This window comes from Neopsephotus bourkii, unplaced genomic scaffold (assembly GCF_033783945.1).
Source record: "Neopsephotus bourkii isolate Nb327-2 ecotype Australia unplaced genomic scaffold, CSIRO-AGI_Nbou_v1 NB_1181, whole genome shotgun sequence".
NCBI lineage: Eukaryota > Metazoa > Chordata > Aves > Psittaciformes > Psittacidae > Neopsephotus > Neopsephotus bourkii.
In genome coordinates, this window is record NW_026901666.1 from 2,894,741 (window position 1) to 2,909,800 (window position 15,060).

At 38.7% G+C, this 15,060-nt stretch overlaps 1 protein-coding gene across 1 annotated transcript in view; it reads right to left on the bottom strand.

The window, feature by feature from the left end:
* NEB (nebulin) overlaps positions 1 to 14,771 on the bottom strand; it is a 124,027-nt gene extending 109,256 nt beyond the window's left edge. The window contains exons 1-15 of the mRNA XM_061363750.1: positions 14,652 to 14,771; positions 13,273 to 13,338; positions 9,289 to 9,333; positions 7,647 to 7,865; positions 6,516 to 6,623; positions 5,178 to 5,282; positions 4,754 to 4,858; positions 4,547 to 4,651; positions 3,722 to 3,826; positions 2,518 to 2,622; positions 2,224 to 2,331; positions 1,383 to 1,499; positions 634 to 735; positions 428 to 535; positions 220 to 324 (exon numbers count right to left, since the gene is read on the bottom strand). Of these exons, the coding sequence (XP_061219734.1) occupies positions 220 to 324; positions 428 to 535; positions 634 to 735; positions 1,383 to 1,499; positions 2,224 to 2,331; positions 2,518 to 2,622; positions 3,722 to 3,826; positions 4,547 to 4,651; positions 4,754 to 4,858; positions 5,178 to 5,282; positions 6,516 to 6,623; positions 7,647 to 7,865; positions 9,289 to 9,333; positions 13,273 to 13,305 (1,470 nt within the window). The 5' untranslated portion in view covers positions 13,306 to 13,338; positions 14,652 to 14,771. The remainder of the gene's footprint in view (positions 1 to 219; positions 325 to 427; positions 536 to 633; positions 736 to 1,382; positions 1,500 to 2,223; positions 2,332 to 2,517; positions 2,623 to 3,721; positions 3,827 to 4,546; positions 4,652 to 4,753; positions 4,859 to 5,177; positions 5,283 to 6,515; positions 6,624 to 7,646; positions 7,866 to 9,288; positions 9,334 to 13,272; positions 13,339 to 14,651) is intronic.
* Between the last annotated feature and the right edge of the window lie 289 nt (positions 14,772 to 15,060).

Sequence of the window (15,060 nt, forward strand, 5' to 3'; positions counted from 1 at the left end):
AAAAATAAAAGATTATGCTGTACCTGTCTTGATCACTAGATGCCAGAAAAGGTGCTAAAATAGAGCTGAACATGGTTTTTACAAGTCATATATGCTAATAAGACTAAATCAAAAATCATCTAAATTAAGAAGAATCACTCTGTAAATCTCTGCGTGCCTGAGGCACAGATACTCTGCATGTAGTTGGCTACTTGATAACCATTACCATCCCGTACTTACATCCTTACACTGCTCTAACTTCTTAATTGCTTCATACTCTTGAGTTATGGTCTGAGGGAAGTAGCATCTTGTCTTTTCCTCTTCATACTCTGCTTTGTAATTTTTCTAGGAATAAAATCAATGCTCAGTAAGAAGCCACTTCTACATGTCATGAGCTTTCTCTGACATGACAACATGGTGGTGAAAACATCATGACAGCCACACTTACATCACTCTTCATAGCTTCAACTTTCATGCAGTGTATCTGATGTGGGTCCTCAAAGCTGCCCACATAGTGTCCTAAAATATTCTTTTGATATGCATCTTTGTATTTTACCTGGAAAAATCACAGAATCACAGAACAGTCAAGAGCTGATAAACAAAGGTAATCAGGAGTGCCAGTACTGAACAACACAACATAAATCAGATGCTTACATCACTAAAATTCTTCAGAACACTATCAGTCTGGAACTTTGGTGTGTCACAGTAATTAATGCTGGTTCCTTTTGATTGTTCATAGGCTTCTTTGTATAATTTCTGCAGAAGAAAACAATGTCAGATAATGAAGTATATTTCACTGCAACTCACAACAAATTAAAAATTATAAAAGAGTGAAATGATTGCAAAGAAAAGCTTTCCCAGAAAACTTAAAAACAGATGGCACTTTTTCCCAATGATTTTTTAAAAACCTTTTTTTGGTTACTATTAGGCCTGTAATAGGAGGTAGAAAGGCCTGACTAAGGGGTTTTGAACTTCTGACACTTAGAAATAAGCAGTCTACTTCCATACAGATGCAAACAGCAAGAAGAGACAGAGAAAGCCATTACAGTGAGTAACCAGAATACAATATTATAGATAAGTACCAGATATTTTATCATTATTGCCATCAGTTGAAGCTCCTTAAAACAGTAAGGGAAGAGCTGTCATTTAGTGATCCATTTTCCAGAGAGATCTAAGTGAACTATTAAATAATTAGCTATCCCCAAAGCATGTTACAGCTATTGTCCATTCTGCTTTGAAGAAATTACTCCTTACCTATACTGCCCTTCTGGGTGGGATTTCATGATAAATATTGATCCATAAAACTAGAAATACTAAGAGATCCAAAGGAGAAGCCTTGTGAAGAAATGATGACTTATTGTACATGACTAAAAATCATCCAGCTGTATTTTGATAATACTTACATCACTCAGCGCATTTCCTGCAGCTTTTAATTGCTTCAGCAATGGGTTCTCTGTAGCAGGAAGCACGTTATAATCTGCAATAGCTTTGTTCTTTTCATAGTCTGCTCTGTATTTTACCTTTAAAAAAGTAAAAAGGGTGAGGTTTTAGAAATCAGTAATAAAAGCCAAATGCTCACAAACCTGTACTATGCTGAAGTTTTCAGGAAAATTTCCCCTGGTTTTTGACGTATGATTCACGATGGCAAAGGACCATGAAAGGCACTCAGATCATAGGAGGGCATGGATGATGAGATGGGAGGCAGGGTCACAACATAAGTGAAAGCTATTCAGTAGATGTCCCCACCTCTAAGCACCTCTCCAAACATTGTAATTTTTCAAATATCAGCTGACATCTCAGAATAGTCATATTTTTACAAGTAACGACATAAGATGTCTTTGCTGATGCATATACTATTGCAGAAAACACAGAAGCCAAATTTTGTACTTTGAGTAAAGCACAATGTCTCTGAAATACACTGAGCAAGGATGAATAAATATTAAAATACTGAGCCAAATTCAGCTAGCTTAAGTTGGTCTTGGTTAACAGTATGAATTTGTTCCAGCTAAAAGTTAGGCACATAACATCATTAGAACAAATAATGAAGCAAATTCTACTTCAATGGAAGAAAATTCTGTTTCACAGGTACTACTGTGGAAGACCAAAAGCACAGCTATGAGCTTCCTGGGGAAAAGCACACAAGAATTTTGCATGCAAGAAAATACTTTTTGACACTTGACAAAACAGCTTCAGCACAAACTGGCCTGACTTCAGCACTACTCTCAAGCTCAACACATGACATACCTTACTGACGTTGTTTGAAACTCGCTTATTTGCTTCGTATTCTGGAGTCTCAGTTTGCATAAAGTAGATTTGGTCTTTCATGTTTTCAAAGTCTTCTTGGTATTTTCTCTGTTAGGAACAGAGATGAGCAGATAACAATGCACTTACATTATAAATCATACATCCATGAAGTTACTTATTTAGGAAAAGAGAAATACTACGAATGGAGCAGGCAAAAGTAATCAGTATTTTCCAGGTTAACATAAACAGCAGATAAAGCTGTTCACGTCAAGATTTTCTGAAGAGTTCACTTACCATGCTTAGATTTTCTGCGTTCATTTTTGCAATTGCAACATCATAGCATGGAGTTTGAGTCCATTTGCCTTTGATCTTGTTTTTATAGTCCTCATGGTAAATAATCTATAACAAAGAAAATAATTAATGCCTAAGATACAGTTCAATTTTCACTTGACAGAATTGTTTTTAAAAGTCTTTTTAAAGTTGCTTCACTTTTTATATCTGCCTTACAATCACTTTATCAGTTATTGTTAAAAGCACCTTAAATATGATCTGGCCTATTCACTTCAATATTCAGTTATTTCTCTTAGTACCTTGCCTGACCAAAAAAAAAGATAAATAGATGAAATAAGTCCCCTCTTCTAGAAGACAGTTATTAATAGAAAATCTCTCTATGAGATATCACTAATATATTCACTTAGTTCAGTTTTCTCATTGGTCACATAACACTGGGGCATAGTATTGCCCATGGTTAAGCCAGAATTCATTGTTACTGCTGCTGAAACTTGTCGTAAGCAAACTCTTTAACATACAAATTGCCTGGTGTATGCGATTTCTGTTAGACTAGGTTCAAACACATGGAAATCAAGCAGCAACTGTTTAAACAGACAGCTCCTGTTTTGACTCAGTGTTCCAAATACATTTTCAGCCACAGCTGTTTATCATAAAAAATACAATTTCTCCAGTGCCTTTTTGATAGTTACCACATTGATAAAGACCATATATGCCAAAAATAACCTTTACAAGTTCTACATTTTATTGTTTGGGAGATACCTATATAGCTTACTATTTTAATCATTTCAAAGAATTACAAGAATGATCTTGCTTTTCACACTTCCAGAAATTTTGTTGATGACAATTTAGTTTTTAAGCTATGGAAGAATAAGACTAAAGAAATTTTCTCTAAATTAAATTTTTTCACCTTCCAAATGGGTTCACTACAATATTTTCTTAGTGGTTTTGAAACCATAAATGAATACTTTAACTCTCTAATCTTAAACAGCAAATCACTTTCAACATACAGCAATAAAATCATGCATGTCTCCTTCATAATAACTGAATTCTGAAGTGAGTTAAAATCCTATTTACAAGATTATGCAACTTAGCGGGGTCTTTGCACATGAGCTCTGTTCTTTTCTTTTGCTTTCCCTGTCTCTAGGTACCTTTTTGCCTCTCTAATTCCAAAAGCGAGAAAGAAAGAAGAGCACTGCATTCTACTCACATCACTCAGCTGCCTTGTCACTTTCTTGGCTTGTTCCACATCAGGTGGATCTGGCAGAGGAGTATATTTAGATTTTCGCTCATCATGCCCTTTTTTGTAGACAATCTGAAAATATGAAAGAAGTAAACATTTACAGTAACTAAGCATCAGGACATATACTCTTAACTTCACTATCACCACTATTAATGAAAGCACTTCTGTCCACAGCTACTGCAGCACAAGCTCTTTCAATCACTGTATTCTGGAAGACTATTGAGAAGCCTTTTGAGAAGGGACAGTGGAAAAGAATCAGTTCCCTGGAAATTTTTCAGGTATATTACTCTGCTGTTTCTGATAAACACGGAATAGTGAACTTCCAAACCTTGTAAAATTCACCAAAATCTTTGAGACCTGAGATCCTCGGTTAAAGAGTTCTGTATATCCAAGCATCAGCAAATCACACAGCCTCACGAATTCCTGACTTTTCTTAACAGAGACAGCTTTGTAGACCCATGACAATGAACTGGGCTTACAGCCAAACCTGAGAGTTTGTCCACACTTCTCAGAGATACTCAAAGTCTTCTTATGGATTACCTCAGAAAATCTTTAATGATTAATTATTTCATTCATTCATAATCCAGCACCAAATTGCCAACAGATTTATACTCTAACATGGAATACATATTTTGCTATTGAAATAGCACTGCTATCAGAACTATCAGTGCACACCTACACATTTTGTTTTCTGTTCCATTATGGAGTTTATATTTAGCCCAAGTCACCCACCAAGTCTATCAAGTTGCACCATAGCAGTTACCCAAGTGTCAACCAGGCTTTAATACATACATCACTCAGAGTCTTCTGAGCCTGAGCCACCCTCCTGAGCTCTGGACTGTCATTGTACGGATAGAATAATGTTTTGTCTCCTTCCCAGTCTTCAGTATAGAGTTTCTAAAAACCAGAAAAATGCCACAATACTTATTATGAATTAATCTCTGACTGGGAATGCTTCTTGCATTTCAGCTGCCGAGGCCTGGCGTATTTTTTACTTACCTTGCTGAACATTGCGGTGTTTTTTATTGCATTCACAAGCTCTGGAGCATCAGGGGGAAGCAGGTACTTGTCCTTATTCTCCTCCCAGTTCTGTTTGTATAATACCTGGTAAGAAAGACCAGCACATTGGTTATTCTATCATTAGGAAAAAGTATTTACTTTAGTGAATAAACTATCTGCTCTAAAGATTTTTTTCAAAGTGAAAGTTTCAAACCAGTGATGCCTGAAGACATCAACTGGAAACATTTAATATTATATCTATACTTGCATTATCAGCTTCTCTGCTATCTTTCCCTGTTCTTCTAAATTGTTCCATAAGCATTTCTTCAGTGCCTTGAGCTCAAAACTTTATTCATATCAGTAACCTCACAATCCACTAAGGCTCACAACCCTTCCAGAAAATCAGAAATCAGAACTCACTTACCTTGCTCACTTGCTGTGACACCTTCTTTGCATGTTCTATATCCATGGCCTTTTCATCAACATGGCAAATAGTTTTAGCAACTTCACCAGCCATGCGGTATTTAACCTAGGTCAATGCACAACCAAATGCATTTATTCTTAAAGCAAAAACTGACACTTTTTTTTAAAAAAAGCAGAATATTAGTATTTTGACACTTACTATTGTAAAAACCCAAAACATGAATTCAGGAAAGCATTTAGGACTAGTTGTTTCTTCAAAATTAAGCATACAGAAACAAATGGATTTTGTGAATTGACTCACAAAGAAATGCAGCATTAAGAAAGTTTCAAGAGATGTGAAACCAAGTTAGAGGTAGTGCCCTTCTGTCATCACAGAGTTTGCTCTTCCACCCTGCATAATGAAATACAGATCCCCATGCTATGCAGTATATCTCAATTTCAAAGTCCATTACTATGTAAACACTAGCTACAGTTCCAAAACCAATGCAGCCACATTACCATGCCAAACCAGCAACTTGGGCACAAAATCACCCTAATGCAGTTATATCAGTTCGGCTTGACAGCGGGCTCAGCAGCATTAGCATCTGGAATGCTGCATCACATTCCTCAATATACCCTAAGTCAGGAGTGGAGCAGAATTCAATGCACACTCTTCTGAAGACTGACTGGGTTAGGTGACTACCCTCTCAGCTTTAGGAGTTCCCACTCCCAGGGACTCAGCTCCCCCCATTTACTGTACAAAGAATTAAGAGCCTCTGTAGGTGGATTTCAGTTTCCCAGACTGCAAGGTGTATTGTTGAAAGGCAAACTAGAGCTGCTGTATTTTTCATTCTGTTTAGGAAAGTGACTTTCAGTTGCTTTATGAAAAAAATGTTTACACGTTTTAAAAACAAATCTAGGGTTATTTACCCAGCGCACAACTTAACCTCAACAAAAATTCACCAGGCACATCATTCATGATTACTGCAGGACATTGGGTGTGGAATCTTCAAATTCTGTGATACAGACATTCCCATCATCTCCCATGCCTGTAACTTCCAAACTGATATTTTTAAACCTCTTTAGGCACAATGAAGCAGGGCTATTATTCAGCTAGAAAGGAAACATCACATCTCCCTTCCTGAAAGGCCTAAATTCCAACCCACATCACAGAACTCAAACTTGTCATATACTCTGTATTCCTTGTTCTTGAAATCTGATGAAGTTTCTGCTAAACATTCAGACTGCCTTACCGCAATGTCATCAAAAATGTATCACTCCTTATCTAACATTTAAAATTGTGACTTAATTTGCTTCTTTAATACTCACTAACATTTTTTCTTCCACAATTGTTACCTACCTCACTGAGCTGGTCTTGCACTTTCTTTATTCTCCGAATTTCTGGGGTATCAATTGTGGAAGCATATGGCTTTCCTCTTTCTTTTCTAAATTTTTCTTTATACTTGTTCTGAAAGAAAATAATGACAAATGTAACTAAGACATATCCTGAAGCCCTGGAAGAAATGTGTGCAGCAATTACTGATTTATTTACCTGGTTAGTATAGGAATTTGGGGCAGATTATTCAATAATACCAATTAGCATTACACAACCACATTTGCAGAGTTATGCTTATTTTAGCCAACTGACTTTCTTCCATCTTACATCCACAATAGAAAATATCAATTTCTAAATTTAGCCTGGTTTAGATCACCTCTGATTATATTCTCCGTGGGAGCTTAGTATTGATAAATTTACAGTTATTTGGTTCAGTGACCAAAGATACAGAAAATATGTGGGTGAAGGTAGAAGTCCTAGATCTATGATTTTACATAATCATTTAACAGCGAACGTTGGTAGGTAACATACATTAAAATTTAGGAAAAAGGATCTGACACCATCTACATCAGTGCACAGCAGTCGTTTTCCACTCTTCACAACATCGTAAACACATCATACAGTATTAGTCAACTGGACTTTGGTATCCTGTACCAGGAATTTTGGCTTGTTATCGTTCCTATATACTGTGCACAAGGATTTTTCTTGGATATATGTAGAGGGATAAAGAAATATACTATTAAATAGTGTATATATATAATTGTATATTTATAGTATAGTATATTTCTCTATATATTGAGGATATACATTGAGTAGTATATTCAATGAGGTTTGCTGTTCAATAGACACTAGTCCTTGTTATCATCATTTACTCAAATATCCAAGTCAGAGAGTGCAGGAGTCCTATTAACTGACATCTCTGCCAATCTTTAGCCGCTTCTTGTGCTTAATGATTACCTAATGCACTTAAGCAGGAAACAGGCAAGATGGCCTAATTCAGAGAAGGAAATTTTCCACTTGAGGCAACTAACATTCATACACATGATGAAACAAAGTACAGCAGACAAAATAGTATCATGAAGGTTTGCAATAATCCCTATTAAATATTTTTAAAGTTGGTGTTCCTCAAGAAATAAAAGACACGGGACAACTTACTTCACTGAACAGGTCCTTCATTTTATTACTGTGTTGCAGGTAAGGTGTCAAAAACTTAGATGGGTCCACTTTTGTCCGTACTGTCTTCTTTTTGACTGGAGGTGCTGCATCTTCAACAGACTTTTCATATTCAACAGATTTTTCACGTTCAACAGTATAGGTAGTAGTTTTAGGACCTGTGAAGTCTGTACTAACAGTTTCAGTGATCTCAGTGACCACCTGGGAATAAAGAAAAACACAATTACTTGCTTTACAGCTATAAAAGTTTAATAGGAAAAGAATTTTTCATCTCCCCTAGCTAGTAAAAGGATGCTAAGCTCTTATCCAGGAACCACCTGCAAGACAGAAAATCAGAGACACTTTTCCTCTTGGGCAAAGTATGCTATGTATCACCCAACCTAAAAAAGCCCAAGAGGAATTAACAGACTGATTGGTCTCTGTATCAAATTCATGTAATTATTCTCCAGAGGCACTGGAATGGGGCTCCTGCTGCGTTTGTTCTACATGCATAACAAAACGTGACGCTATGTGTTATAAAAAGCTGTAATATATGTCTAAATATCTGTCATAGTTTACACACTGCGAGTAACTCAGGTCCATGCAGGCGCTCGCTCACTCCACTGCTTCCCCCCCTCCCCAGGTAGGATGGGGAGAAAGACTGGAAGAATGTAAAACCCATGGGTTGAGATGAGAAAAGTTCAATACCTAAAATCAAGTACAGTATAATACTAATACTAATGATGGGAATAACAGAAAGAGAGATAAAACAAAAGAAAAAAAAAACACTGCAAAAAAACCAAACAAAAAACCCCACAAAACACCACCACCAGCAGCAAAAAAACAACAACAGAGAAAACCAACAAAAAATCCCACTAAACACCAGTGATGCACAATACAATTGCTCACCACCCACTGACGGATACCCAGCCTGACCCAAGCAGCTATCAGTCCCTCCCAGGTAACTCCCCCCCAGTTTCTATACTGGGCATGACGTGCTGTGGTATGGAATCCCCTTTGGCTACTTTGGGTCAGGTGTCCTGTCTCTGCTTCCTGCCCTCCTCACTGGAAGAACATGAGAGACTGAAAAGTCTTTGATCAGGGTAAATGCTACTTAGCAACAACTAAAGCATTGGTGTGTTATCAGCATTGGTCTCAGACTAAAGCCAAAACACAGCTCTGTACCAGCTACCAGGAAGAAAATTAACTCTGGCCTTGATAATTCTGTTCATTTTTAACACTAAAGATTGGATTTTGTCAATATGTTACCCAAATAATCTACCTGCCTGTGTTTCCTACTATTAACAGAACCTGTTGCTTCATTTTGTTAGCTCCTGTGCAAACTGGGCAGAAGCAAATGGAAGACACAGGGTGGGACAGGAATCAGGACAGTCCTTATCTGATGGACACAGCCACAGCTCCAGCTAATGGAAACCAATGAGTGGCATACAGGATACTCAACAAGCTAGGAGTCCTCCAGATCATCCCACAACAGTCTTGAAAGGGAAATAAAGTCTTAAGAAGCAACTGTTCACTGACACTTGTGTATTTAATGTGAAAAATTAGTCCACGGAATACAAAATTTAGCATTACTTAGTAATTTCATGCATATAGAAACCACATGCAACATTACAGGAACCTTTACCTCATATGGCTCACCCTCCTCAACAGTGGTCTCTTCAATGTAATACTATTGAAAAGAGGGGAAAAAACAATCATTGTTAGGCCAGATGATCAGAATAGCAAATTGTAGCTTCTGTTAAGCTGTTTTAAAAACACACTTCTGGGGAAATAGGACTGTAGTTCATAGGTACCTCTGTGGTCACATTTGCATTACTGGTAATTCTGAACATCTGTTTGTTGGGTTTTTTTCATTAATGATTGAATTTTTTCCATACATTCCTTCCAAGTAATTAATAAAGGATCATTACTTTAACTACAAGAGGTAAGACAATGATGACTGCATTAAAAGAAACAATTAGCATGCAAAACCCCAGGAGTTTCCAAGTCCTTTGTAATACACTGAGAGGACTGTGGTAGGTTTATCTCCCTAATGCTGTCCTCAGAGTTTTTCCTACCTACAGATCCTTGAAGAACACCAGTAATTAGTGGCTGCTGGACTTTGTACTACTAGCTAGACTTTGTACTATTGATCACAATTCTGAGCTCCACAGCTCAGCCAATTTTCCACCCACTTTATTGATCACTTGCCCATTCCACATCTCAGAAATTTGGTGATAAGAAGACTATAGGAGATTGTTTCAGGAAATCTCCCAAAGTAGTCAAGGCGTGCAACATCCACTGGTCTCCCCTTGTCCGTAACAGCAGTGAACTCATTATAAAAAGCAATGAGTTTGGTCACCCATGATGTGCCTTTGATAAATCAATGTTCACTGCTCCCCATGACTTTCATATCTTTCATGTGTTTAGAAATAGCTTCTAGAAGTATTTGCTCTGTAGCCTTCCCAAGGTCTGATGTGAGGTTGACCAGCCTGTAATTCCCTGGATCTTCTTTCATGACTTTCTTGAAGATGGGTATGACATCTTTTTCCAATCAGCAGAGACTTTCTTGCATGACTATGAGCTTTCAAAGATGACAGCAGCCTTGCAACGTCACCAGCCCATTCCTTCAGCACCCATGGATTCATGTCCTCTGGTCCTATTGAGCTGTGTACATCCCCATGGGTTGTCAACCCTAACTGTCTTCCTCTGCTGTGGCTACTACTTCATTCCCATGTCTCTGCTATGAAGGTCAAAGATGTGGAAGACCACACGACAAGTCTTATCAAACCTGAGGCAAAATAGGCTTCAAGTACCTCAGCATTTTCTCTGTTCCTTGTAATTCTGTTTATCTTGCTCACTCTCTGCATCTTCAACTCCATAGTCTCATGGTCGCTGTGGCCTTGGCTGCCCTTGACCTCTGCATGTTCCACCAGTTCTTCCTTGTTTGTGAGCAGCATGTCCAGCAGAGCATCTCTCCTAGTTCATTAATCAACTGTACTAAGAAATTCATCTTCACAGTACTTTCCCAGAATCCTCCAGGTTGCTCATGCCCAGCAATAGACCCTTCCAGGAGAACCTGCGGTGGTTAAAGCCACCCTTGAGCACAAGAGCTGTGCCTGTGAGCCTTTCTCCAGCTGCCTAAAGAAGTTCCCAGGGTGCTACATCTACTCTGAAGTGGCAGATCTTCACGTGGAGCACGAACCTTCCTCCTGGTGCCACAAACCACGAGCTTCCTGCTTTGTCCATTCTGATGCCACCATCCATCACCCATTTAACCACGGTCTCCAACTGGCACTCCTTCCTTGCCATGTATGGCTCTGCCTCTTGCTTTTCATGAAGGTGCTTCCAACAAACTCTTCCTCACTTCCATTTCGGTGCAAAGCATGTTCACCTCTTCCTTCTGGAACCGGCAGTGCAACTGACCCGACCAGAACACATCTTCCCCCGGGGAGGCAACAAAGGCTGTGTCTTGTTCCTCTGTGGGGTTCGCTCCCCGCCGGGAGCCGAAGGAGCCCGAGTCAGCTCGGGGAGAAGCAGCGCCGCAAACACGGCGCTCGCTGCCGCCCCGCTGGCCGCAAGCCGCGGCCGCACAGCACATGGCAGCCTCACGATGGCGCCGTCCCGCCGCTGAGGGGAGCCGGGGCGCCCCGATGTGCTTTAATGAACAGAAATCCACTTGAAGACATTTCGGCCCCCGCTGTCGTAAACAGCAGCTGGTTTATTCGAAAGGTGCTTGTCTTGCCGCTGGCTTCCAGAAAGGAGAAAGCGTAAAATGCAGATTTTATCTTTGACAGTCTACTCAACAACGGTTTGCTCAGGGTCACATGCCAAAACTGGGGGAACAAAATCCCCTTTGAATCAAGCCCTAAAAACAAAAATCACATTAACTGGTTCCTCAGCGTTAGGTTCATGTAACTAGCCCATACTTTTCAAGCTTTGTTTCAAGGTTTCAACCTTTCAAGGGTTGTTTTGAGGCAATTCCTGCTCGCTGGCTGCACCCCGTCCGTGCTTGACCCACCCACCTTTCACAAAGCCTCGAGTAACTCAGCAGCAAAGGTTTGTGTGTACGCTGTGGGGCTTTGCACACCACAGATACCTACGATGTTCAGTTCAGCCTAGTAACTCCAGAGAGAGCAAAAGTAGTGTTTTAAAATCCTCAACGTTTTCTCAGCCACTCGTTATTCAGCAACAATTTTGTACTCTTTTGGAAGATGAATTTCTGATAGTACACCTACTGGTTTAAAGGAGGTGGTTCATACAGAAGTGTAATTCTAGCTTAGAAAACTTTGGGAAGGCTGAACCTGCCTTAGAATTGTACCAGATGCTATTGTTCTGTTTTCCGTAACTTTTCACCATGACTGTCTCAAGGGGAGCTACTAAAGCAGTACTATCTCAGTGTGCCCTAGGGATGTGGTTACAGGAAGGTGGTGATTGAAAAGTAAAACCAAAGAATGAAACAGCTGTGTAGACAAAAAGCCCAACATACCATAATTCCAGCAGCAACAAATAAACACGGATAGCAAATAAATATACATTTTGTTACAGAAAGCACATTATGCTCGGGAAGCATAAAGGCAATGACAAGTAACATGGTAATAGGAAACCTGATGGACTGGTGTCTTTGTAGCTAGGTCTTTAAAACAGACTTTATGAACAGTAACACTTATTTTCCCAAACACATTAAACTAATTTAACTGGTAAACCATTTGACTTGACTGCATTCAGTACGTGAAATGTACAAAATCTGCAGTCAGGACTCAATGCTGTCACATGGCCTGAAATTAACAGTCCATTATATACTGTGTGGAGATAATTAGTTGTGGGATACCTACATTTGTACTGTCTGCTTCTTTTCCTCAAACACCGAGCAATTTGTTACAATCATTTATGTATTTCACAACACATAATTTCATTTCAGAGTAGTAATACTCCAACAGGTAAAACCATGCTATTTATTAATCTCATATACTGTTTCAATAGCAAAGTCATTATTCCAATGGCATTTGCTCATAACAGGAAGTTCCTGGGGATTTTTTAATCAAATTGCCAAGACTGAGTAATTAGGCATGAAACTGTTAGTTTAAATGCCCTATTGGCAAATTAGTCCCTGAGGCAACTCCACAGACATCTACAGGTTTAAATCTAGCTCCATCTCTGTGGCTTCCAAAGTTATATTGGTTAATAGTGGCATAAAACTGCTGCATTTCTGCATTTCAGTGGGCACAGAGGTGAGGCTAGAAAGTGGCTTCCAAAGTCATTCTCTATAGCATGGATTGGATGACAGCAGGCAAGCCAGAAGGGAAAAGAGATGGCCCACTGCATCTATAATTACATAGAAGAGTAATTACAAAAGCTCGCAATGTAGGTGTGGGTTGGTCACAGTCCTTATTTAAACAGAACAGCTATGACAGGAACCAGGGAGACTTTGCTCCACTGAGAGCAACTTTGTTGTTGCTGTTGTTGTTTACTCATTAAACCATTTAATAGATATCTACTCATACCCTAATCTTCAGAGAGCAAACAGCAAGGGACCATCTATGCTCACAGCAGTGTCTCATTAAAGTGATTAACATATTCATTCACAAGGCAGAAAACAAATACTTCTACTCTCAGATTTTCTTCTTACCTCCACAACTTCCTCGTATTCTTCTTCCTCCATTTTGAGGGTATTCTTCTGTCTCTCCCCCACTCACTGGTCATGCAGCAAATGAAAGAGTGAAAACAGCATTAGCCCAAGACTGAAAATACGATGAACTAATAACGTTCATAAAATGCCTGAGGTCATGGTTAGTAACTAGTCAGATTATTACAATGTTGTTGGCTACTTAGTGAAAGAACTTGAACAGAGATAAAGTTGAGATCTGGCATTACTTTGACTGTTGTGAGAAAGCATTGGATTAAATTGCAAATATACTAATATATGTTACAATTTTGGACAAATACTTTATTCTAATAGTTGTAACACCAATACTGGAATTCAATAAAACCATAAAAGAAATTAAAAAAGAGGAAGAGAATTCTGGAAGTCTGGTTTGGGTTTATTACAATAAGGTTATTTGAAGAATTTCCCTGTGACTATTTTATACTATTTCATGACATTATTCAAGCTCCTGTTTGGACGGGAGCTCTATCTATCTATTCTACTATATTAATTCATAAGTAAAAGCATAATATGGAAAAAGTTTGTATATATTTCAAGGGGCCATAGTTTAATGTGACAATTTTTGTCTTCCCAGCATTATAGATGGTTGTTTTTTTGTTTAGCTCTTGTGACTTTTTTCTCTCTGTTTCTTCAGACCTGGAAAATATGAAAATCCATACCACTGGCTAAACTACAAAGTACAGATGACTGTCAAAACCTTTACACAAATTAATTAACACAGCGATTTTGCTGTGAGGCAAAGCTATGATTTTCCACCAGAGAGTACAGCTCTATTTCTAACGCTGGTAGGGGATGAGGCTTTGGAACAGCTGTTCCTGAGTCCAAAGATATTTGCCATGTAAGCTAATACTACCAAATGACAGGGTGGTTTTGTTTAGCTGGCTAAACTGCAATTCCTTCTGGGGCAAGTGAAGTCTAGTAATCAGGTTAAATATAGGAACACAAAATACTGTCCCTTTTTAGTTTCAATGTGTTGAGAAAAATTAAAAAAAAATTAAAAAAATTGTTAAATCAGATTCTTAACTATTAAAATACATGAAGAATAACTCAGAAAGTGGCATGTTGTATGAACAAGTAGGCCAAAGTTTATGAATAAACCCAAGAAGCAGAATTGTATATAAGGACAGAATCTATACAGTCACTACTGTAACCTTCAGTTACACTTCCAAAACACAGTTCTGGGTCCTTTCCTCTTACTTCAATTTGCTACTAGTCATCCAGACAGAAAATCTGACTTCCATGGGCATGGCGCAATGACTATACCCAAAAAACTACAGAATTGGTAAACAACTCAAGATCCTATTCTAAGGAAAACAAGTGAAGTGTGATTAAAATGTTCTTACCAGCAACATCTAGTAAATATCCTTAGGAGCAAAGCCTCTCCAGTCCTCCCTCCTGAGCAGCACTGGGCAAGAGCAAGCCTGATAGAGCATCAGCTCCTAATTACGTATGTGAATAGCACAGCCAATCTGGCTCCAGTCTGCTCAAGTTTCAGCCCTAAATATACTTGGTGACCCCAGAGGAGGCCACCTGTTCTCAGCAACATGAAGGAAAAAGGAGCTGGGCACTTCTGTGCTCCTGAGGAAACCCAGAACACACCAGAGCTTGACTGTACTTCACCTTTTCTCCACTGAAATGGTTCCCTAGGCAAATCCAAGGGAGCACTCTAATGGAAAACCATGCACATTTTCTTCTTTCAGCATTGATAATAATAATTAATTTAAATTAACAGATAAGTTCATTCATGTATTG